Below are 25,906 nucleotides of genomic sequence, written 5' to 3' on the forward strand. Positions count from 1 at the left end.
TAAAAACATCTCTATCCCTATAGTAAGAGAGATGACAGGGAAGAAGTATGCTTTATCTCAGTAATAAAATGCTTTCTGAGCTCCTGAGCAAATATGTAAGTTCAGATAATTTTACCTAAAATCTCAGATCAATGTTGAAAACATGTTGAAACTTTGTATATGTCTACAAATGACTTAAAGGGAAAAGAGGTGTCATAATTCAAGTAAGTTAGATAGTACTTGGCCTTTGATGATGCACTGTTCTTAAACCAATGAGAGTTGATGATAGTAGCAGTAGATAGTCTATGCTGCGGTCTATGCCACTACTTCTGCAGAAACTTTGTATTCCATTAAGACCTTTCTTGTTTTACTGAAACAAGATGTATATATGTATATTAATGTATATATCTAGCTAGCCCACTTCACTGATTATACTGGGTGTGCTTTAAGATGTAGCTTACTGATTCTGATTTAAAAAAAAAAACCCAACCAAAACTTCAACCCAAACAGCCTGGAAAAGGACATAAAAATAAATAATTTTTAGTAGCACTAGCACATGCTAGCAGTGAAAATGATTACATTTCGCCAATGCTATTTAGCTACAGTCATAACTGTATGTGCAGTGGGGTTTTATTTTTTTTTTTTTAAGGTAGTCTTTACATCCATAGCCATAGTGGCATCAGGTGCAGATAAGGCCTTGGAGTTTTTACATCTTGGCTGAAGTATTTGACTGCAGCTGAGACTCAGTTTAGAAAATAACCAGAGAAACAGACCACAGCAAAAACTTGCTATAAGTTGATGAGGATACAGCTTCCTGGTTACATATCTGTAATATGTAGCTATAGAAGCAACTTACAAATAATGACATGGAGCAAGAAGTGGTAATACACAAATAAATGTGATCGTCTAAAGATAAAAAATTATTAATTTATGGAAAGACTCTTTTTCAATACACAGTCACTGAGGGTATTTGTATACTAGTAAAATAAAATAGAGCACAGTTAATGTGTGTAGGTAATTCAATAAAACAATAAAATAAATTGTATGAGGAAATAGTATTCTTTATCCATGGTTAGATGAGAAACTATGTCACTTTCTACTTGAGAGAAAGCTCCTTGTTCATAGTCAGTGTGACTGGGAAATCACAAGTGGGTGAAGAAAAAAAAAAATCAGTCAAACTTAACTTTTTCTCAACTCTTCCTTTTTGTTCTCTTTTTTTAGTTCCCATTATTAGACCTTGCAATTCCTAGCTTATTCTTTAACAGGGAAGAGTTTGGGATAAAAAGAAATAAAACATCTAAAGTGATTTAGTCACATAATAGCATGATTACCAAGTTAGAATGTGTCTGCTTCTGTGTGTGCATTTTTTTATACACATTTTACTGTGCTCCTGTGGTTAGGGCTCATTGTGCCAGGTACTGAATACATAGCTTGTCAGAGCACTGTCTCTCCTAGAAAGCAAGAGCTTGTAGACAGCAGTGGATTAAAGAGCACATAAGAAAAACAAATAAAACCAGTGACTGTTTAGTTAAGATTAAGATCTAATTGGGAAATGGAATCTATATAGGATAGACCAGGTAAATAAGGTGGTTGGAAGTCTGAGAAGCATCATCTAGGTGTCAAACAAATGTGGCACATGTCTGAAACAGCTGAAAAGTTAGTCATTAAGGCAATTCAAGAATGGGTTAGAAAATAGCTCTTTCTCTAGCAGAGCTGCTACTGGAGACAGTAAGGGTAGGAATCTGAAGTCTGAAATCATTTTGTGTAAAGAATTTTCAAAGGAAAAAAATACTATCCTTTGCACAGTACAGAGATTTTTGGGGGTCTACCACTTGAACAGAAAGGGATGGATTCCAAATACCTGTCATGTTAGCCTTAACCTGAAACGTATAAGCAAACTGTAGCACAAGTGGACAGAATATTGTCTTTATAACATGATTGAACTTGAACTGATCTTGAACATTCACTAATTTCACTATTACTCATCTGTAACAGATAGGTGTTGAAGTAGAGATTGTAGTTAGATATTGTTACACCCTGGGTGGAAGAATAGCTGTGGTGTGTTGAGCCCAGCCAGCAGCCAAGCACCCACACAGTTGCTCACTCCCTGTCCCCTCACAGTAGGGTGGGGGAGTGAAAAGGAAGAACAACACTGAGAAGTTGTGGGTTGAAGTAAAGTCTGTTTAATAGGTGAAGGAAGTTGGGGGCAGGGCAAGCGATGCAAAGGCAGTCACTCGCCATCTCCCACGAGCAGACCGATGCCCAGCCAGTCTTCAAGCAGTGTCCGCTGCTGCCTTCATTTTCTGCCCCTGTCTTATTGCTGAGCATGACATTATATAGTATGGAGTATCCCTCTGGCCAGTTTGAGTCAGCTGTGCACGCACACACACACACCCCACCCTCACCCCCAGCTTCTTGCCCACCCACAGCTTGCTTGCTGAGGTGGAGGCAGAGTCTGAAAAAGAGGAAGCCTTGACACTGTGCCAGAACTGCAAGTGCTATCAACGCTGTTTTAGCCACAAATCCAAAGTGCAGCACCATATGGGCATTATGAAGAAAGTTACCTCCATGCCAGCCAGGTCCCATCACAGGGAGTGAGGCAGCAGTTGCGTTTGCAGGCAGCAGTTGCGTTTGCAGGCAGCAGTTGCGTTTGCAGGCAGCAGTTGCGTTTGCAGGCAGCAGTTGCGTTTGCAGGCAGCAGTTGCGTTTGCAGGCAGCAGTTGCGTTTGCAGGCAGCAGTCCTTGCTGTGTTCTGTGTAAGGAAGACAGTGCCCTCTCCTGGGTGGAGCTGAGGAGCTCCAGCAGATCGTGTAACTCTTGGTCTGATACGTGAAATATCTGGTGTACCTCAGAGAGCTAAGATGTAATTTCTTTCTGTATTTCTGTACAAAAGAGCCTCAATTCTGCCTTTGGGGAGTGAGATTGGAAAGTGCACCAAAAAAAAATCCGAGTTATACCTATCTAGTAGCAGGGTTTTACACTGAGTTGCTATACTGTTCTTTATACTGGAAGCATTTGGAAAATACCTTTTCTGGGGTGGAAAGTAATCTTTAAGTACTTTGTGCTGTAATTTTTGGCACAGTATGTGGGATGGTTATATAGGTGCAAGAACTGTTAATTTAGGCTAGTATAGAAATGGTGGTAAACAAAGCCCTTAGTAAAATCTGTTTCTAAACTTTGAAGTTCTGAAAGCCTCAGTGTTGTGAGCTGAACACAAAATAAATACAGTGAGAGCCGTGGTCTACAATGGTAGCTGAACAGTGAACAACTACCTACTTTATCTTGGTGTTGCTTTTAAAATTGTCCTCAGAATCGTGTGTCCAAGTACAGCAGCAGCAGCAGTAGGCAGTGTCTTCTCAGTTCAGGTGTTAAGACTTCTTTCAGACTGCAAAATGGCCCCCACAAAATTAGCAGGCCAGGCTGGCAGTAAGACTTCTGCTCAGATAGTGTTTGCTTTTTGGGAATATGTTTCTCACTAGAGGGAAGGGGGTGGGACAAGAGTCAGAAGTTGCTAAAAGCAGGAGGGAAAGTTCTGATTTATCTTGGTCATGTATATATCAGAAGGTGATAATTGTCTCCAGTGCAGCTTGCCAAGCTATTAAAAAGCTTCTGGAGACAAGAATCTTAAGCTTGGAAATTACCTTTTTCAGCATCTGTATCTCTGCACAGATACAATCACTGGAAGGCATGGAGAGCTTTAAGTTGGCTTTAACATTTTCTGATATTACAGCTGACAGGCAATTACTGAGGCACAGTTCAAAATATTTGCAATTACTAAATCTGCATTAATAGAAAGAAAACATAACAGAAGGAATCACAGGAAGAGATTAGTCTTTCTGTGTGGAGGAGACAAGCCTCAGGACTTACCATGTATTTGTTGAGAGCTTCTGTGTGCTTGCAGCTGCTGCCTCCTGTCACTGTGAGCCACTGCAAAGCCAGTATAGGAAGAATAATGATCCAACTTACTTTTCTTCTCCATACACCAAAATACAGCAAAGTAGGAGGATGGCTGACACTTGGTTTTGGAGAAGGAACTGGAAGTCTTTGATCCTTACTGTTAGTAGACATCCAGGACACAGGAACTCACTAGCTTGGGGGAGAGTGTGTAATCTGTTTACCTTCCTTCTTCCTTCTACTCACCCAAGGCCTGGAATCAAGGCACAGTCTAATATATTTTACAGTGATATGCAACTTTTCATTCTGCATATTTTGAAGTTTTCTCCCTATCTTCTATGTTTTGAATGGGAAAAACTTTCCAGATTGCTGAGATTTGACTGGAGGAACATTCCTCTCCTTTGCTGAAGTCCTGAGAGCTATGAACACATAATCAGGAGTCCTTTATGCTCTCTTCAGTAGAGACCTTGCTGAATGCCCTCAAGTGAAGGGAAAATCTCTTTGACAATGCAGGTGGAGAGAACAAGAAATTCTCACTGCCTGTTGTCTTGATAGAGCCAAAGGAGATAGTTAAATCTATATATACATGTGTTTATATATCTATATGTCTGTGTGTGTGTATCATAGCAACTGCGTTTTGTGGCACATGTGAGGTGTTTGCTTTAACACCAAAAATAAAAATCAAGTATCAGTAATCAGACTTGTGAAGTGTAAGTTTGAGGTAATGGGATGGGGTAGTTTCAGTAAGATAGCTGTATTGTAGTCAAAGAAATGACCAGCCCGTCTATTCTAAGTAGAAGTAATTGGCCATATCCCTTCTGCAGAAGGGACAGTGACTAATGAACAGACCTCTGATGTGGCAACTTAGTGGAAGAAGGTATGACTAAATTGTAAACAGTACTATGCAGGAAGAGTTATGTGTGTAATGTCACCCGGATATCTCTTAGGACTGAAAATTATTCAAGAAGAGGGATCTTAAATCAGGACAGGAAATCTTATTTTGGCTTTTAGCAGCATACAGACATCTTCATGTGGCTGAGATCCAGGGGAGCCTTAGGGAGCGGAGGGGAAATGGCAACAGCTTCGGGGACTTTCCTTCGGTTTACTGACAAATACTGACATCATTTGTGACTCAGCATTCTTCACATTCTCCCTGGATTGCTTTCTCCTGCATTTGGAGACTTAATTATCCACAGGCTCTAATGCCAGGACCACACTACACTTGTAATTTTGTAACATAGCCCCTCTATCAGCTTCTTGCAAACTCTGTGTAGGCAAAGAGTCATTCATTGAATCTTGAAAAAGTAGGGAGATAACACTGCATGAAAATGTACATAGTCACATTCTTTAAGTCTGGGGTAGAGGGTGATTTGTGAGTATCCCATTCTTTTCAATGCAAGTATAAAGCACAGTAGTTCTATGCTGGTTTTCACAGTGGGACCCAGGAAGGACCTGAGGACAAGTTGTATGCTTTCACTTCTTTGCAACTATCTATTCATCTATTTATCAGGACAACAGAAAATCTCTCACACATACGGGTTTGTGAAACATGTTAAGCCCTCAGGGTGGGACTGAGGAGGATAAAAGCAATTGAGTCAGGGTGTTCTCCTAGTTGGAAACAGAAACGGGATTTCAAAGCTGTTCTGCCTTCTGAGAGAATACTACTAGAAAATAGATGTGCAATTTCATGATGTAGCATGAGCAAAAATAAGGTGCCCTTGTGGTTTTTCCAGTAAGTGTGACAGTCTCAGGGGAAGACTTCCACCACAGCTGTTGGGGATGGTCAGGTCTCTGCAGGCTGTTGATGCTGCTTTGCTGTAGCTGGATGCTGTATAGAGTGGGGAGAGCTGCACAAACTGTCATGCTGCTGTTGTGACCACACAGGCAGTACAACAATATGAATTGTTCTTACTGAGTTCTGTTTCACAAGCAGAGCAGTTCTGGACAGCAAGACTATACTTGCATGAGTCTGTGCAGGTTACCTGAGAATGTCTGTTCATTCACCAATGTTATTAGATCACATCCTGTCAAGAGGCAAGACTAAAACTAGGGGTTTTTGCTAAATGTTGCTAAAGACTTAATTTGAAAAAGTGAAGAAAATTGTTCAAATGGATGAACTGCTTGAATTCAAGTTGCATGTGTGCTGTGAGGCATATAGCTGCATGATGGTCATGGTGATGTAATGAACTAAACCTGCAAAAAGTAAGGTCTGATTCTGTCACCTCATAGTGGATCTCAGAAGACATGACAGAGTTGGTAATAAGGTATAATCATGTTCACACTTTAAAAGATGAGCAAAGTGAATATAAATTGCTTTTAGTATATAAATAGTTTCTAAGTAATTAGCTAGGTAAAGGACTTGTGTAGACTGATGCTGAAGACCTTGCAAAATTTTATGTTGCAAGTGTTTCAGCTGCATAGTACAGCATTTAGGCTTAATGGGCAATGCTAGTTCATGCTTGAATGTTCCGGTAAACTGTTGAGATTGCAAAGTGCTCAGTGTTTACTAGGTATCCAGATAAGTATCAGCTTTGAAATTCTGTGCATCTTTCCTGTTGTGGAAATGAGTTGGAAGTCATGCAAGCTGTGAGACAGCCTACACTTCAAATATCTTTAGGTTTTTATGTGTTGCAAAGCAGAGTCTGTTCTGCTTAATGACCTTATTTTGCTTATTAACTTTAGAGTGGAGTAGCTCATTTCTATTGCAGTTAGCTATTTTTATTTGGAGTGAACTTCATAAATTAGTTTACCATAACTTATGGTTGCTATATAATCACATGCCCAGAGCAGCATCCATCCCACTGAAATGGTAGTACCCCATGTCATAAACTGGTGTACATACGTAGGGCATATCTTTGGGAGCTGGCTATTCATGACTTCACATGACCAGTTATATGCAGGTCTTTCTTCTTCCTTCCTTTCCTATCACCTAAGGGCCTGTTGTAGTCATGGCATGTTCTTGTTATGTACCTGTTAGGTGCCTCAAGGTATGCATCTTGCCTTCAGGACTTTAGAAAGCAAGATACAGAACAATGCAAGAGTTAAATGGGTTTTGGCAAGCAGGGTTGAGAAGCATTTTATATGGAGTAGTTTTATGCTATTTGCTATGTGAAGAATAAATAACAGGGTAAAATATTACTCATTCTTCTTCAAACTCTAGAGATCCAGAAGGTTGATCTGTTTTCTCAGGCTGTAATAAGAACCTTTAGTTAACATCCAACTTCACTGATTTCTGTATACTGAAGTTCTGGGGAAGCAATTAATAAAACAGTAAACTAGCTTGTCTAAGCCACGGTTCTGTTTATTATATGTGAATTGCTTAATTATGCTTAAGGTAATACACTGCTATCTAATATCCCTTAATCAAAGGAGTTCAAATGTGTTGTATGTGAAAGAATACCGTTTATATCTAAGTAAAGCCTTCTACCTTTTAAGGATGTTATCTGTGAAAATTCTCTGAACAGCATGTGCCAAAATACTTCTGACTTGGTTCACAGCTGTTAGAAAGGCTTTGTCCATATAAGCCTTTTACTTTTCTTTCATCTTCTCTTTTAAATGGTGAACTTTGAACAGAACTTGCTGCAACTACACTGTATATATGGCTGTATGCATTTTTGTCCTTTCTTCTAGGAAATATTTGTTTCCACTTCATAGCAACCCTCTGATAACCAAATATTGTGGATACAGTGAAATCCATATGAAGAAAATAGTATAGTGTGTGTAATTTTGAGTGTGTAAAGAGAACCTGAAAAACTAAAAGCCCAAGTAAATGATTACTGGGGGGGGGATCATGTTGATGCATTTAAGTTAACTCATGGGTGATTACCCGTAATAAATCGGGTAGATGGGTGATAATAGCCGTGTGTGTGTGATAGTTACATCTCAGTACCAGAAGGAATGATAGAGCATCATATTCAAAATGCATTAGTGTAGTTGACTGATATCTATCTGATCCCAGTCTCCACGAATAAAGAATGTAAATAAGACAACAGGAGAAATAAAGAATATCCTTAAGAGGTGTTTGACATATTGCAGAATAACTTATATATTCCCTAATCAAAGCACTGAAAACATGGGTTTGGGTTCCCAGTGATGTTATTGCAATGCATGCAGCAGGTGTGATATGTAATTTTCAGCTGAGACTAACTTGGTTGCTGTTTCCATAAATTTCAGAAAAATATGCCGCAACTGCAAATGTGGCCAGGAAGAGCATGATGTCCTCACAAGCAATGAGGAAGATCGGAAAGTAGGGAAACTCTTTGAAGATACAAAATACACAACCCTTATTGCAAAGCTGAAGAATGATGGCATTCCCATGTATAAACGCAATGTAATGATACTGACTAATCCTGTGCCAGCCAAGAAGAACATATCCATCAATACTGTGACTTATGAGTGGGCTCCTCCTGTTCAGAATCAGACACTTGTAAGTCCAACTCACTTTTTCTTCATGTTCAAGGCAGGGCTTGATGGGAGATTGAAAAGTAAAGCTTACCAGAAGGATAAATTTGCCTCTTGTAGTCTTCTTTCTCCTCAAAACTGAAAATGTGGTGTCTGTTTAATGAGTCTTGCCCCTGTCATCTTGCATATACAGATGCTTGTCTAAAACTTCTTGAGAAGTGGGGAGATGAGGTGATTTTTAATAGATAGGATTAAGCATTATCTGCTAAATCCCTGGAGTCCAATTTCTCTAATCTGCCTGTTTTTAGTGACCTTGAAAAATTTGCACGCATGCAGTCCACCCTGTGACCACAGTCATGATTCGGCTGGCTTCCTTGAAGTGGTGACACAGTCACCTCTTCCCTCCAAGGTTAAAAGGGAGTGCAGTCCCAGTGAGTTTCAGTGCTTCTTGTGGATCATCATTCCTAGATGGTTACATAAACAAATCTCAAAAAATGTACTAACATGGACTTCACTACTTAAACACTAATCTATTATAAACAAAATTGAAGGAAACTAATCATTCTAACAAGGAAAATTCAAATATATCCAGGTCAACCAATTAATGCTTAATACAGCAGCAATCACTGAGTCTCTTGCCGCTTTCTTCATTTGTTGACCTAAAGTGACATTAGCAGTTAGGACATAATACACTTTCTTCCCTTAATAGCACTAAGTTCAATCACATTTTTCTAAAATGCCAAGTTCACAAAATTTGCTCATCACTGTGTTATCCAAGTCTTGATTGTCCATATGGATCACTTGCTAGTAGGGATGCCAAAACCATCTGTTTTTCCAAGATCCTAAAAGAAAACAGAACTAGGCCTCTGATTAAAACCCGGGCATCAAGGTAAAAGTCAGGAATTATTAGTGCCCAATGGATATGGTGAGTTCTTCCAACTTTATCTAAGGCCTCCCAGGCATGTAAACCCCTAGGTTTTACTAAGGTCATAGGCACAATGCCAGTCAAAGGTAACTTTACCATAACAGGTTAGCCTACATATATTTTCAATGGGAACTGGCCCTTGTGATTGTTAAATATAGGAGTATCACCAACCAATAACCCCATAGGGGAAAAATGCTCATATCTGTGGGTTCCCATAACTTCCACAGCAGTTATTAACAATAAAAAAAACCACTTGTGATAATTCTGTTCCAGTTATGTTGTGAGACATTGACATGTCTCTTAATCAAACCTTCAGTCCACTCAACTATGCCATTAGCCTGAGGATAATAGTGTATGAAATACCCATTTGATACTTTTCCTCATGCCCAGTCTTGCACCACTGTGGCTGTGAAACATGATCTGTTGTCACTTTGAATACCATCAGGGATGGGCAAGATACTAAACCATCCTTGCAAAACTTGGACTGCTTGGTGTCCGGTAGCTGTGCCAACAGCTGTAGCCATAGTTAATCCTGATGCCACCTCTACTCCTACCAAGATATATCTTCTTCCATGAGATGGCTTCAAAGGATCAATATAATCAATTTGCTAGGTGCTCCAGAGCACCTTACCTTGTTCAATATGCTGGGCCATGGCTTGATTTGGATTATTAGCCTTAAGCCTCACTTGACATTGTGGACAAGCAATAAGAACTGCTTCACACATCTTCATTGACATGGGCCATCCCCAGGACCAACACTCAAAACAGATCTTTTTTCTCTGAGTAACCTTGCTTAATCTGTAGCCACTTAGCCAACTGATCCCAATGTTCTTTATCACTATCAACTACCTTAATTTGGGCCAAACAGTCTACCTTTTGGTTTCATCTTGTAGTGGGGGTCCCATTTCTTGCATGGCCCTTTACCCACCCCACCTTTAGGGGTTGTGATCTACCTATTTCTAGCAAGTGTTGCCAGTCCTTGGCTCTCCAAAAATTGTACAGCCCACTTCCCACTGATTAGATTCCCATTGGCAGATCCAGTCTGTAGCACCTTTATAAGTTGCATGGGAGTCAGTATAAATCAGTAGCACCATTCTCTGCTGCCAGCAAAAGAGCATGCAACTCTCCCACCTGTGCACTACCTTCTCCCTCCTCTATAATTGTTTTACCGGTACCAATTTCCAAACCTACTGCTTTATATTGCAATTTTAATCCCACTCAGCAGGCAGATGCATCAGTAAACCACAATCCTTGTGTATCTGAATCTGTAATCAATTTGGGTGCCTCCTTGATGGGGGAAGGTTTATAGGGGTGGCCTAACAAAACAAAATCTGGACTTATAGCCTGTGGGAGCTTGGAGATTTTTAACTGGACCCTCTCTTAATTGCAGTAACTAACTCTCTCTAAATAAGCATACCACTTATATACTGTGGCCTTCTGGGCTACCCCTTCACAGGGAGGTGATCCCTTAAGAATCAAATTTAGAAGAAGGAAGGGGCCTTGTACAACAGTATCCTGTGTGGTGTATAACCTCTCTGCTTCCTTAATTGCCCTACTAAGTGAGAGGAGCCCCTTTTCCCACTCTGAATATTGCTGTTCAGTTTCCTTAAATGAAGCAGAATAGCAAAGACCTAGCTGGTCCCCACAGTCCCTTCTGAAACATACTTCAATAGGTGGAGGCATATTCTGCAAATCTCCATTCCCCCAACGCATCCTGTGGGAGTAAGGGCCCCAATCTCCAATAGGTCTTAAGTTTGTCCTTTAAAATATTTGGGGTCTCTGTTGGCTGTAAAGTCTAACCTCACTGGTTTTTTTTCAAAGCAGATCACAAAGGATGAGCAATCACCAAAAACCTTGGTACATGCTTTCTCCAGTAACCCGACATACCTAGCAGCTGCTGTAAATCTGCCTTATTACCTACAATTTGCCCCTTTTCAATAACTGATAAGAGTATCATCAGGTACTGCAACTGCTCAAGCCACCCACCAGGCTCCTAAAAAATTAATTTCTTTCCCAGGATCTTGACATTTAGAGGGCGTATCCTTAGTTAACATGTCCCAAATGGTTTCAACTGCTTGCCCTACCTGTTCTTTAGGATCTCCACCAACCAAACTATCATCTATATACTGATACATATGGACACCTGACAGCACTTCCACCGTGTTGAAGTTTGGCGAAAGCATTATGAGCAATAGTGGGGGAATGTTTATATTGTGGGAGTCAAAGGTATATTGTGTCTATTCCCAAGTAAAGACAAACTGAGACTTATCCTTGTCCTTTCAGGGAATCATTAAAAAAAAAAAAAAAAAAAAGTATCTTTAACATCTAAAGAGTCATCCATGGATGAGCAGCTGCCTGTGTTGCTGTTACTATTGATGTTATATTTGGGACAGCCGCTGTTAAAAGTGGGGTGTTACTATTCAGTCTCTGATAACCAATTGTTAGCCACCACCACCCATCTGGTTTATGGATTGGCCAAACTGGAGAATAAGGGGAATGTATATGACTAAATGATCTTGAGAAAAAAAGAGATCATAAGTATCTGTAAAATATCCTGTTTGACAGCAGTTGGCAATAGATACTGAGAGACAGGGGTTACTTTAGATTGCAGTAATAAAGGAGCAACATACAAAATCCTTACATGAGTCACCCTTGTCCCTCTACCTCCAAAACTCCACATTCTGCTATCTAGTAAACACCACTGTTTACCTGTCAAGACATCAAATGCTAATATATTTCCCTTATAAGGGCTTAAAGCTGCCTCCACAGCTGTCATCCTCTTTTCCCTTGGTAACCAAAACTGCATTCACACTATAGGACATGTCACACATTTATTATCTTCCTCCATGGTTTAAATCTTAACTCAGTGGCTTGTTGTCTAAGACACTAATTTGGACCCCTGTATCAATTAAAAATTCTAAACTTACCCATCTGGGACTCACAGGGATAAGGCTCCTTGTCAATGGACCATTGGTAGGAATTCACCATGCGGAGTAGGTGGCCCAACCCCTAAACCACAGCATCTAGTTTTTTGACTCTCTCGATTCCCCTCTTGATGTCACAGAAGGGTTAAATTCCTCTTCCTGAGGGAGTCTGCATTTCCCTTTGTTCTCAGGTTTTACCCTCCAGCAGTTGTGCCCCCAGTACCAAGCCTTCCACCAGAGATCATTTCTTCCTAGATCATAAGGTCAACTTGACCTATCCCCAGGCAGTTCAAACTCTCTACAAGGAGGCTGCTCAGGCTGGAGTTTCTGACTGACTTGCTGAACCTTCTGATTTCTGTTCACGCCACCACCTGGGTCAGTCCACCCCATCTCAAGCCCACAAGAAACCAGGTCATGTAACACTTCCACCCACGTTAACACAAGCAGAAAAGGGTTTGGAGAGTTCCACTGATTGTATTCAGTGGCCCTTTGCACCCTTTCTCTAAGGCACTGGACATGTATCTTTAAAGCATCTGGGAGCCCTCTAATAAGAGGTCTAAGGTGGCTGGGGCCCACCAGTGCAGCAATCAGTATTCCATACTGCTCCCTCTCATACGTTGTCTAAATACAAGCAGCCTTTTGTGCTCCCTCTGCCAATTCCGATAGTCTCTTCACCTTGATAGTAACAGGTTCCCCCCTTCTTAGGGTCTACACCCCCAGCCAAGTAAGCCACTGGAGGTGTTATCAACTGGTTACCTGTTGGCCTGTCACTTAAAAACACTCCAGAACCCTCCCATCTCATTGTTACTCAATAGAATTTGATCCCCACCCCCCCACCCCCCCCTTAAAGAAACCCTCCACAAATACTCTGTTTCAGTTTCACCTGGCTTACACAAAAACTTAGCCCGAAATTTGCTAAGCTTAGGTCCTGTCCAGGAGTTCGTTCAGACAGTGGTTCGGGGGTTCCTGCCTTGTGGACCCGTATGCCTTTCTGTTTTAATGAGTGGTTGCACATTTATTTCCTCCAATTTCTCTATTTCATCCAAACTATTTTCATCAGACCCTCCCCAGATGTCCTCATTCCACTCCTCAAGGTCTACACTTGTAATTAACTTTTTAATCTGGACAATACTGGCACATTTTTTTGCTCATACCAACATAATTTCAATTTTTTTGTTCCAATAACCACTTTCTTTCTTTCTTTCTCATAAGAATTCTGTCCTTAAACAATCAATTTCCAATCATTTCTCTAAATCATCTTTCTTCACTACTGCAAAGTAATCTTGCACCTAAATCAAACAGGTACCTAAGAAGATGCATGTGTTTCCTTTACTTCTCCCATCCCCAAAATTTCTGGGCCTCTGTTCTAACTTTCTCACAACTGCTACCAAATCAAACCACTTCTCCTTCACCCACTGTACATGTGGGGGAGAAGATTTCACAGAATACGTAACTACATAAATGTTACTTACTCTGAGAAGTAGTAACTCTATTCTGCATATTGTAAAAGACTTAAAAGGAAGCCTGTCTCTTACTCTGGGAAGAGGATACATAACTATGCCTCCGTAATAACTCCTCTATCAACATCCTGCCAACTACACCAATTGAAATGTTGCGGAAGCTCTCAAATAAGCAAATAATAATTGAAATAAAATTTATTTTCAACACAACTGACCAGCACTCTGCAAATATACAGACGGCAGGTTCAGATGTCTGTGAGAGGAGAATGAAACTATCACCGCACAAACTCCTAGGGTTTAGCAACAACCCAAAACACTCAGTCACTCCCCTAAAAAAAAGAGGGCTCTCAACCTCAGAGAATTTTTTAGAGTAGCATCCCAACTCATAGAGGAAACCTCAAGGAGTTTCCTTGGGTGATATCCTGACCCAAGGGGAGAGCCCTCAACCACAGCCTCAGTGCTCCAGGGGGAGACTAGCTTAAAACGGCTCCCGCAGGGGACTCCATTTATACCCGAGCCAAACCTGATCTGTGGTCAGCCCTGAGGGCTCCAATTACCGTAAAGCCCTGAGAACAAGAGAACAGGAAAAGGAAATCAATGGGCGCTACATTTCAGCAGCCAGGAAGCCCCATTTTCATCGGGCAGGTGCACCTGCCACAGAGTGTGGGCTTAAAAGCAAAAAAAGAAAAAGAAAAAACAACCCCACAAGAATTTATGTCATGGTTTAAAGTTAAGGGGAACACTCAGTCTTGCATATAGCTTTTACTGTATATGGTAAGAACAAGGTCGGTGTCGACATCTGAAAGAGCAACTCTCTTCCAGTACGTTTTCAGCTGAAGTAGATGAGATGGTAGATAGCCTTCTGAGGATTTTGCTTCAGTTTTCAAACTCTGGTTGCTAATTTACTGTACTGCAGTGTTGTGTGATCCATGCTGGAATTACATTATCTGTGACCTACTTTTCAAAATACCGTTTTCAGTGAATTTATCAAACCTTGTGCATCTAAAGTAACTGTTACTTAACATTCAGCTACTACTTTGATTTTTAGGCTTGTCCTTGCATTATTAAAACTAGAGCTTTTTTGCTTTATTTAGCTGGAATTATTTCTGCAATGGGCTTTGTGCCCCAGGCAGACTATTTCAGTTTCTACTTTTTTAAAGCTATACCGATGATCAGTAGTTTTAGATAGCTTTGAAGAGACAAAGTGCTCTATAAATGTTATTATTTACTCTGAAAAGTAGTAACTCTATTCTGCATATTGTAAAAGACTTAAAAGGAAGCCTGTCTCTTACTCTGGGAAGAAGCCAATTAATGCATCTGCTGTATTTTATCTCCATCTACTGTGTTTCAGGAGCTTAATGTTTATGGAAAGAACCTTGGTTTTGACAAATTTGACTGTCACTAACAACAGTAGAGATGATTTTAGTTGTGTGTTTGCTTAAAAGGATGGGTCTATATTTGAAGTGACATCTGATATCTTAATTCCTCCTGGTTCAGGCTAGACAGTATATGCAGATGCTACCAAAGGAGAAGCAGCCTGTCGCTGGCTCGGAAGGCGCGCAGTACAGGAAGAAGCAGTTGGCTAAGCAGCTGCCTGCTCACGATCAGGATCCTTCAAAATGCCACGAGCTCTCCCCCAATGAGGTTAAGCAGATGGAACAATTTGTGAAGAAGTACAAAAACGAGGCGCTTGGCGTAGGAGATGTCAAGCTCCCTGGTGAGGTGGAAACGAGAGCTACTGACAAGAATAACTTGAACAATGGTGACAGAGGCACTTCAGCTGCTGTAGGAGCGATGGAGGACAAGTCCCCAGATCGGAAGGCATCTCAGTATGTAAGTAAAAGAAAGGAAAGATAAAACAAGAAGGTATATTACCATCCGAGTGCTCTCTTTGGTCGTTTTAACCCAATTAACTTGTTTGTTAACTTGGAATAGGGAAAATCTGGGGAGGGAAAGAAAGAAGGGGAACTGGAAGACATTGTGATTGTCTGCACAGAACCCTGGTTTCTGACCGTATTTAGTGCATTGCAGCAAATAACTTCCTAGGGGACCTTTTCATCCTTGTTGCAAAAACATGTTAGTTTGGAGATCTAGTATAGCAGGGTGGCTTTCACAGAACAATAATCAAGAAACTTGTGTAGTCTTACAAACTAATTGCTACACTTTTCTCCTCTTGAAGAGTTTAGTTTAATTTTAGAAGCCTGTCTCCTCCTCTTTCTTGGAAGAGCACCAAAATTATCCACTTAGCAAATTCTGTTTAAAATTAAATGAAACTAAGAAATAATAAAGTAACACCTCTCCCTCCCATGTTCAACAAGCCAAGCTGTATAATGGCTGTTTTGACTAGCCTTCTTTTCTTATTCAAATCTACTTTTTTGATTTATTTTTGAATTTGGCATCTGATTTCTGCCTTGTAATAGCACAATAAAAAGTAAGCTGTATAAAGTTACCCAGTTTTGATTGATATTTCTAAAACTATGGCCTTAATAAAGTATTTCTGACATGACTTGCTAATCTCTGCTGTGCATGTCTCTGCTACCAACCATGAAAACAAAATAGGGGTAGGATTACTGAAGTAACATTAAGTTAGTTTAGTGAAGGTAGACCTTCATTTCAGAGTGGCAAAAGCTCCTGTAACTTGTTTTCCGGAAATGTTGCTATTATATATATGAATACCAAAATTTAGTTGTCTCCAGGTCACTTACAGGAAATGAATATACAAGTTCCAGATGGAGATAAAAGTTTGTTAACATGGTTGCAGAATATGGCTTTCAGTGTTATCAGGGGTTGTGGTGTGCTTTTTTGTGTGTTTTTGTTGTTGTTTGTGTTTTAAACTGACAGTGTATTACTTGTGGTGTAATTCATATGGAACATAAAACCAACACTTAAATTTTAGCTTTGAACATGGCCACTTGCTTTTATCAGTCATATGCTGTGCCATTTGGTTACCTGTAGCTACTTTCTAAAATTAATTATTCAGTTATTTTTGCCATTATCTTGTCATGGAGATTCTAAGATACTAAGAAGTTAATTTATCATGGCTTGATTGGGTTGCTGTCATTTTGTCTAAACTCAGCCTCTTCTGCTGAGTTACTCTAGTTTCACCAGAGCAATTCTTTGCCTGTCTCCTTGAGAGAGACCTACAGAAATACACACCTTCCATTGTACCCTGCTGGTTAACTGGTTTGGACTACATCAGTCAAGGGCAGGAAGCACTCTGTCATCTTGAATAATTGTATCTAAAGGTGCTTCGTTTTTACGTTACATCTATTGATCACTTCCAAACTTTCTTACTCAAGCACCTGAGTATACCTCCTACAGTTTGGGCCAGGCATGTCTCAACACTGTGGGCAGTGATTTAGAAAGAGAAGTGTTTCATAGTGTAAGTGAACATTTGAGTTGCTTATCTATTGGTAGGTACTGAGTTTACCCTGGGCTAAATAGTCAGGATTTAAATATATATTTATCTTAAATTTTTTTTTCCTGATTTCTGCAGTGTGACTCAGCTACGTGCTGTAGCATTATCTCAACTTCTTTTTTTTTAACAGTTCAAAATAAACCAATACAGAGAAGAGCTCTTAAATACCTTGCAGAAGAATTGCCGTCCTTGTCTACACTTTTTTCTGTCCATTAGTTCTGCATCTTTGCTCTCCAAATTTTCATGTATGTTGTCTTTCAGACTAAGTCTGAAAGCATGTATTCCTGTAGCTGTGGTAAACAGAATCTCTTGAAAAACTGATTTTCATTATAGGAATGGATTACAATTCTTTTAAACCTTATTAAAAAACAACAAAACACAAACAATGAGGTCTCCACTGTTAATGTAAATATACCTATAATAATTGCCTCTATGTTTAAAAAAAAAAAATGTATTTCACCATGACTGAAAGCTGAAAAACAGAAAAATGGATATTCAGCGTATTTTCATCTTGTAAAAGAAGCAAATCTCTTTATGCACCTTTTAACCACCTAGGCTAGGGATGCTGCATATGGTAGGTAAATGTCTTGCCCTCATCTGGGTCCATACAACTACTAAACCTTCCAATTTGACTCCTCATGGAATATGAGGTCTGAAGTAGAAAGAAGAGACAAAAAGCTTTATATGCATATATATTTACACTTTCCCTTTCATTAATTCCTCTTTCATTCTGTTCCAAACTGTTCTTTCTCCCCTTTTGATGTCTTTCTATGTATATTTTGAAATTGCTTGTCTGAAACAAGTGTGGAGATCTGATCAATGTGCTTTACAGCCGAGACACTTTATATGTTTGGGGTTTTTTATACATATGCACATACACAAGTAAAAAAGCCATTTGTGGCTGGGCTTGTAGTGATGTGAATCATAGAGAAAACCTTCCCAGGCTGTTCAGCCCAGTCCACAGACCAACTGGAGTGCAGGAAATGCCAAACTGGTGATTAAACTGTAGATAAAAATTTTTGTTTCAGTAACATAAACCACCTGTGTTTTTTGACTGGATGACAAAGCCGCCTCTGTAAGCAGGTATAGGGCAGAAGACTGACTATGAACTTTCTGGAACTATTTGTAGTGTAGCTGCGTTCATAAACTTTGTAGCTCCGTTTCGGTAATCACTCTCCCCATCCTAAGATTAATCACAGACTGTTGGACAACAGCCATTAGTGACTAGCATCCCTAGAACACAGCTTTAAACAGGATGAGTTTGAAATATTCACAATTTTTTTTTTCTTACCAGTGATGAAGATATGTCTTGACCTTGTCATGACCTATAAGTACAGCCATTTTCTAGTGTGTTCTAGTCATAGTCTAGTTAGTTAGTTTTGGAGGCTCCTTATTCTCTCCTTATTTGTGAGTATGTAAGGCTTATAAATTAATCCTAATTGCCTGTTGTTTTTTTTTTAAGAACCGGACTGTAGTTGCAAGAATGTGAATATGGCAAAAAATAATACTCCATTTAAGTAGCCCTAGTGCTATGTTAGTAGAATGTGCATCACCTTGAAATTGTTTAGTTAAACCTGTACTGTGGCATCATGTCACACTAGTATCTGATCATGGGAGTAAACTAATGCTTTCATTTCAGTCTGGGAAGGTGGTATTTATTAAATGTCAGTAATATGTAATTGCTATAAATGTACCTCTTCAAAAACATATTTAACTCTGTAATAACCTCTTTTCAGTCCTGCTATCGCTGCAAACTGAACATGAAAGAAGGTGACCCAGCTGTCTATGCAGAACGTGCTGGATATGACAAATTGTGGCACCCAGCTTGTTTTGTCTGTTGCACCTGCAGTGAACTTCTAGTAGATATGATCTATTTCTGGAAGAATGGTAACCTGTACTGTGGAAGACATTATTGTGATAGCGAAAAACCCCGCTGTGCTGGATGTGATGAGGTAGGAAATATCCTAGTCCTTTGTTTTGACACACAGGTTTGCTCCCCTGAGAAGATTTTTAGTAATCACATAAGTGCAGGGAGATGATGTGCCTTCACCAGTTTTAGCTGCTCGTAGTTGCAAGGAACTGAAACTGATATGAACACTCCACATTCAGTAAGATCCATAGTTTGCTTTGGATTTGATGGGGATTTTGTGCAGTCTACAGGGACATAGGATGTAATACATGAGTGCAAATTCTTGTACAAAGTCCCATTTACGCAGTTGTTTCCCCATGAAGGTCACTAGGGGGAGCGCCTTACTAAATTACACTTGTGCAGCATACAGAGAGCAGCCTGCCTGGTGTCTTTGGCATCTATTGGCTCCTAATAAATGAAATGGAAGCTTTTGGGAAACAATCAAACAAGTGAATGCATTCATTTTGTTGTTGAAATAATTTGAGACTGTGGAATCATCAGGAGTTCCTTGGAAATTATAAAACATCCTGAGGCTAGCTTTATTTAAAAAAATACTATTCAAATGCATATATTAATATTTGTTTCTATCTTCCTAATAGCTGATATTCAGCAATGAATATACTCAAGCAGAAGGTCAAAACTGGCACCTGAAACACTTCTGCTGTTTTGACTGTGATTGTGTTTTGGCTGGGGAAATCTATGTAATGGTGAATGACAAGCCAGTCTGCAAACCCTGCTACGTGAAGAACCATGCTGCAGTAAGTTCCTTACAGACGTGTTGGTGCTGTGAAAGAAGGGCACGTACACTTACAGAGCTTGAAACTCTTACTTTCTCCCAGTGTGGGAGTATCAGAGTATAAACTGAATGCAAGTTTAGGCTCAAGTCGATCATCATTTTTTCCCCTTTGAAAAAAAACGCAACAACCAAACTTAAAAGCAGACAGGTATTTTGTCAGTTCATAAACTTGAACAAATGCCACTGGAGAGAGGGGAGGCTGTTCTGAAAATACCTTTAACTTTGCCAGTGGTGAAGCAGGATTTTGTAGCAAGAGGAGGAAGGTAGGTGAAGATGAGCAATGCTGCTAAACATTTATTTTGTGTCAGTCATAGTTCATTGTGACCAGTGGGATTCAGCTTCAGCTGTTCTGCTAAAAGCCTGTAGTTGCAACTTCAATCTAGGTACTTTGTTTCTTTGTATTTCTAACCCCATGAGTTATAAAGGAGAGTGACTGACAGGATAAAGCTAGAAGTTTGAGAAAAGATGATAGTTCTTGATTCCTAGGAAGTCTGATTTGAGGTGATGGTCCCATTCATATCTACCAATGAACTAGCTGTTAGTTGGGAGTTCAGTTTAATGTGCATCTAGACTGTTTTGTATAGTTAATGGAGAGAAAAACTATTATCTCCAGCTGGCAGTTAATAATCTTCTGAGGTAGATGTGAGGAATTATCTTTTGGAGAGGCTTTTTTCCTCTTAAAACATTAACTCCCTTGAGATCCAAATGATAAATTTTGGCAACCAGATTTTAAGACTAATTACATCCAAGACTTTGTAGTAATCTTTAATTCTTTGGTATTGCTTTACAGCTGCCAATGCACAGGAAGATTTGTAACTAATCTTTTGAAATGTATGAGTTAATATACGGAGATCCGTGCTTTTGACACAAGTTTTTATCATTATTTGGGCATTGGGAAATCCTAACCATCATAACTGTCTAAATTTAATCCCAGCAGCAACTAACTTCTGTGCATTTTATTATTTTGTTTTGTGTCCTCGGCTGCATTCTGATTGGAAACTCTTCTTTAAAATAAAGGAAAATCAAAAACTGGAGACTTATTTCAAAGGCTTCTTTTAACACCTGCCTCTCTTTTCCAAAAACATTTAAGAATTCCAGCTTTTATTGGACTTGTAGAGAGGATGTGTATGCTTCATTTCAGTGTCATTTTGTTTCTAAACAGATCTGCCAAGGCTGTCATAATGCTATAGATCCAGAAGTTCAGCGTGTGACATACAACAACTTCAACTGGCATGCTACGCAGGAATGCTTCTTGTGTTCCTGTTGCAGCAAGTGTCTAATTGGTCAGAAGTTCATGCCAGTGGAAGGGATGGTCTTTTGCTCAGTGGAATGTAAGAAAAAGATGATGTCTTAAGAGAAGACATGCACAGAACCAAGCATTGCTGCGTTCCAAAGGCTCTTGCATTTCTACTGTAAAATATATAGTATCGGGGCATTTAAAGTTATTGGAAGTATTAAATAGCATTTTCCCAAAGATTTTTTTTAACAACTAAAACTTGCTATGTAATCTTCATTTCTTAGCCATAATAATACTTTCCTTTTTGGAATATTGTTCCTGAGTCTTATGTCAAATTACTTTGTATCCAGAAATGCAAGAGAAAATGTGTTATGAACTATATACACTTTAAGGGAGCTGTTCATTGTGAAGGATCTTTTTACTGTATCTTGTCTAATGGAAGAAGAAAATGTGAAGATGCTCCAATTTTTCTTGTTTTGTATGATAAATGTAACTCTTTCACTTTTGGTTTCACTAATTTATCATTTTTATAGTTTCCTTGCTTTCATCAAGCACTTTAGACAAAATGATCAGCTTTACTGCCACATACAGTTTTGTTGGCTAGACCTCAAGTATGCAGGGAGAATGAAGCTTAAAAAAAAAGTTGCCTGTAATCACTTGCTGCTTGCTGACACACGGGTTCTTGAGGGATAGTGATTACTCTCACATTCATTTGTAAAGTAACTCTGCACCCGTAGAAAACTGTATTGGCTCATGTTTCTCTTCCTTACAACTGTTCGTGCCTGAAAAAGTTTTCATTTTATGAATATTGAAGTTACTTTACAGATTTTTTGGGGGGGGGGGGGGGGGGGGAAGTGGAGAAATTATAAGAGGAGGTCTTGCCCAGATTTAAAAAAAAATAATTTAAAAATCCACCAACATTAGTGGGTGTCACTCTTATCATGTCAGAACTGGCTTCTGTTTTTTCATGAATGTTCTTTTCATAAATTGTGCCTTCTATCAGAGGGATGTGGCACACAATACTGTATGCATTTCCAAGAATGTAATTCTGCAAAAGGATCATACTTAGGCTTTTGAGTTGTAAGTTCTTAACCAAAGCACAAAGAAGTCTTTCCCGGAAGACTTCCAGTATTTGAGTGAAAAAAATCACAGCTGTGTATTAGCTTTGCTTACTAGATAAACCAAATGTGTCGTTCTCTTTCTTAAGAATTACAGATCTACAGTGAAACTTATTAGTTATCTTTGTGCCAAACAGTGAATGGAGAGTCTTTGGCCTAAAAAAAAGAATTTAAAAAATCTATGCAATTCTTTTGTTCAGCTCTTTCAAGTTTTATGGTGGCTGTGTTGTAACACTTACAAATAAAAATTAGTGTTGTTCACTTGAGTTGTGTACTAATTCTGGTCTTGATGAATCCCCTTTAGGGGAGGCAGAGAGGAGGGGAAATGTTTCCATTCTTCTCTCCAGCTTTGACTTTATTTCCAGAAAAATTTAAGACCTGTATTACTGTAAAGTGCTTACTGTCTTGTATAATATTGAGATGTGCTTATAGGTTTTAAACAATGAGTGCTGTTCCAACAAATACACAACTTCAGAACTTCATGTGAATTTACTTTTTGTTCACATAAACTGTGGCCTTAAGTATATTTTAGGACATAGCATAGGAAGTTTTGAATTCACACAGGTGAGCTAATGTGCTGAGAAAATAAAGTGAGTACTGCAAAAATAAGACACTGGTGTGAGATACATAGTTTATATGTTGTCTGAATCGAGATGCAAACTATAGGTCCATGTTCTGGAAGCCTGTACAGCTTTTCTCAGGGATCCTCAGGATGTACAAAATAATGTATGTCCTTCAGCTCGTACCAATGGGGCTGTATTCTTGCCAGATTTGCAGTTTTAATCCAAGGAAAACCAGGATGCCTCAGTAGGATAAGATTTTTCCATTTAAGTGCTCTTTCATCTGTAGCAGGACACGCCGTGAGAATGCCATTTGGGGGGTGGGATGAGGACTTATTTAATGACTGTAAGATGGCTTAATAGTGTCTGAGTTTTATTTGTCTTGAGTGCACCTGTTCTCACCCACTCACTAACATGTATTCTAGAAGATGCAGCTGATCTTTATGAAGAACTCTTTCTGAAAAGTTGTTGTACAACTTCTCCTGCACCTCCCTTGCCACCGCATGCAAGAGCTCTATTTCTCCTTAGTTGTACTGATGGCAGTCTTACTTTTCACTTTAAATCTTGTTCTGTACAGTTTTGTTTATTAAACTATTATTGTGTAACCTTCATTTAAAAGGATGAGCAGGTACTACCTCAGGACATTACTTATTCCATCAAGACAGAGTTGCCAAGGAAATTCATATCACACCAAACATCTCAATAGTCCATCATCATCTGGGACTGTCTTTTTCCATGCCTATTCTCAAGCATGCTGACTTGCTGTCCTTTACCTAGCTCCCTTCTTGAGAATCCTCCCTTGCCTGCTTGATCATTTCTGGCTCTCTTCCCTGGAACCTGATATATCTATGTGTTTCCACTAAAGGGTAGCCAAATTTTAATCTATGCCCATGCAGTAACTGGAAAGGATCATGTCATAGGAAGGTCAAGTGTAATGTGCAGAAGATACAGAGGGGACACAGATACTGCTGTGTGACTACACAATAGATCAGGAGATGATTAGGACTGCTAAACAGTTCTTGTAATGATCTAGGAAGGAATTAATGTTCCTGAAGATAACGCATTTTGTGTTAGCTGAAAGATATGTCAACATACTGGAGCTTGAAAACAAGTATTAAGGAGCTTCTATTTTGTCACTGCCTTAATAAATATATTGGCAGTTAAGTGTTGGGTTTTTTTCCTCTTGTATTTTTTTGCTGTTTTACCATGGAGGTCCCTTTGGATCTATTTATCTTAGTAAGCTAAGAATAGAAGCTGGAAGCTTTTGCATACTTCAGTCATAAAAGTACAAACTTTGCAGATGAAATTTTGACATCAAAAGCATGGAAGTTGAAGTTCTATGCTTAAGAGTAGAATTTTGTTGGTAAGAAAGCCTTATAAGCACTCATTATAACAACATACTCTTCAGAAATAGTTAATGGGCTGTAAGAAACAGCCTGAAGAGGCACTTAGCCAGCTGTATTTATCGTGTTACTGCCAGAGTGACATACTTGATTTTAACTCTTCATATGTTAAGCACCAAATGAAGACAAAGATTAACAGAAGAAGACAAGTTTGGCCTTGTCACTATTAGCGTGTGTGAGAAGGAAAAGCCCAAATTTACCTTTGGGATGTAGCTTTCTGCCTGTGTTACCTCTATGATCTGTGTTGCATTTTACATGGCTACTGTGACAATGTAGGGTATCGTGACTCAAAGTTTAAGGTTTTTAGAGCAGAGTTGTGCTTTTAGCAACTGGGCGTGAAGAACAAGTAGGGTTATACAGTAGAACAACTTAACAATAGGGGTTAAACAAAAGTGGGATGCAGCTTAAGCACCAAAGGTGCAACTGAGGGCACCAGAGACCATCCTGTCACTGACCTAATTGGGACATCTGGGAACTTGATTTTTCTTTTCCATATGGCAGTAGCAGTCAGCCTTTTCAAAGAACCCTTAAAATTACCAGGTTTCTGTCCATTCATGGATCTAACATTCCCTGAAATTCTGAAATTTGCCTAGTGCCCCAAAATTACAGAAAATATTGAGATTATTGATAAATCTTGCTTCACTTAACCTGTTGATAACCTTAACTGGAGCATCTAGGTGTTACCTGCTGGTTGACCGCATAGCTCAGGCGCCCAGGAGGCCCATTGCACAAGCATTGCAACACAGCCTCTTCCACACCCGAAAGCAAAGAAGGTCTGTGGCACTCTGAGTATGCATATCTCCCAGTGCTTTCCAGGAGATATGGATGTTTATGCACATGACAGGCTTTTAGCACACTTATGTTTTTATCTTTTTTTTTAATCCCTTCATGTAGTAAAACTTACTTGTGTATGTCATTCCAAATATTAGTGTATTAATTGGAGTCTTTACAGTCTAGATGAAGAAAAAGTGGTAATGCCATTGTAGCTCTTACGGTACAAAGCAAAAGGTTTTCTTTACTATTTATTCATGACTTACTGCTAGAAAAACACATTTTATGTGAACTCCAGGCAAAATATTTCCTTTCTCTGGGAAGAGATAAAGTCAAGGCCAACTCAGTTCTATATAGGATGGTATTTTGGAGGACACCTTAGCATACAGACGCTGTTAGTTTTGGATTTCATGAGACCACTACTAACTACCATTATATAGTCAGAATATCCAATATTGCCTTTTATTTAAGGAAGAATTATCCTGCGGGTCTGTAAAGTCCAGGCTGGCAAAGGCTTTGCAAAAACTTTAGAAGAATGAAGCTAAATAAATGCATCTTTGAATTAGTAACAGATATTTATACATGGTAGGAATAACCTGTAACTTTTATTGAGATTAGGATTGCATCTCAAATTTACTATGGTTATACATATCCTAAAAAGAAAAGAAAAACATACTTTAAGCAGCTTTTTATTTCTGTTTTTACCTCTGGAAATCTAATGTCTGTGTCTTAAAATACATGCTAATGAGCAATCAAGACTGCAACTTCCCCTTTTCCTGCAGAATCCTAGGTTTTGAGTGTTAAAGAACATCGTTGATGTGAAGTAAAATTATCTGCCTTTGTTGAAGTAATGACCATTACCACAAAACTATTTACATAAGTTGAGGTGCTTGGAAGCTGTAGACTATACATTCCCAGAACTGGTGAGATAGGGGTAGTAGGATGGTAATCCTTGGTTTAACAACCTCTGCCAAGTTTAGCATGGGTTTGGGATGCTAGACCTAGCAATGGGTGGCAAAGAGGAGGCTGGCAGTCCAGGAAAGGATTAACAGTTCAACTAGCAGCAGGCTCTCCAAGGGAATAGGGGCACAATGGCTGTCCTGTAAGAACA

The 25,906-nt window shown here is 39.3% G+C and overlaps 1 protein-coding gene across 1 annotated transcript in view; it reads left to right on the forward strand.

Annotated features, from left to right (window-relative positions):
• TES (testin LIM domain protein) overlaps nt 1-22,327 on the forward strand; it is a 34,124-nt gene extending 11,797 nt beyond the window's left edge. The window contains exons 3-7 of the mRNA XM_074827543.1: nt 8,047-8,299; nt 15,081-15,416; nt 18,738-18,953; nt 19,510-19,668; nt 20,869-22,327. Coding sequence (XP_074683644.1) covers nt 8,047-8,299; nt 15,081-15,416; nt 18,738-18,953; nt 19,510-19,668; nt 20,869-21,060 — 1,156 coding nt within the window. The 3' untranslated portion in view covers nt 21,061-22,327. The remainder of the gene's footprint in view (nt 1-8,046; nt 8,300-15,080; nt 15,417-18,737; nt 18,954-19,509; nt 19,669-20,868) is intronic.
• Nucleotides 22,328-25,906: the final 3,579 nt, after the last annotated feature.

The sequence above is a fragment of the Strix aluco genome, chromosome 5 (assembly GCF_031877795.1).
Source record: "Strix aluco isolate bStrAlu1 chromosome 5, bStrAlu1.hap1, whole genome shotgun sequence".
Classification (NCBI taxonomy): Eukaryota; Metazoa; Chordata; class Aves; order Strigiformes; family Strigidae; genus Strix; species Strix aluco.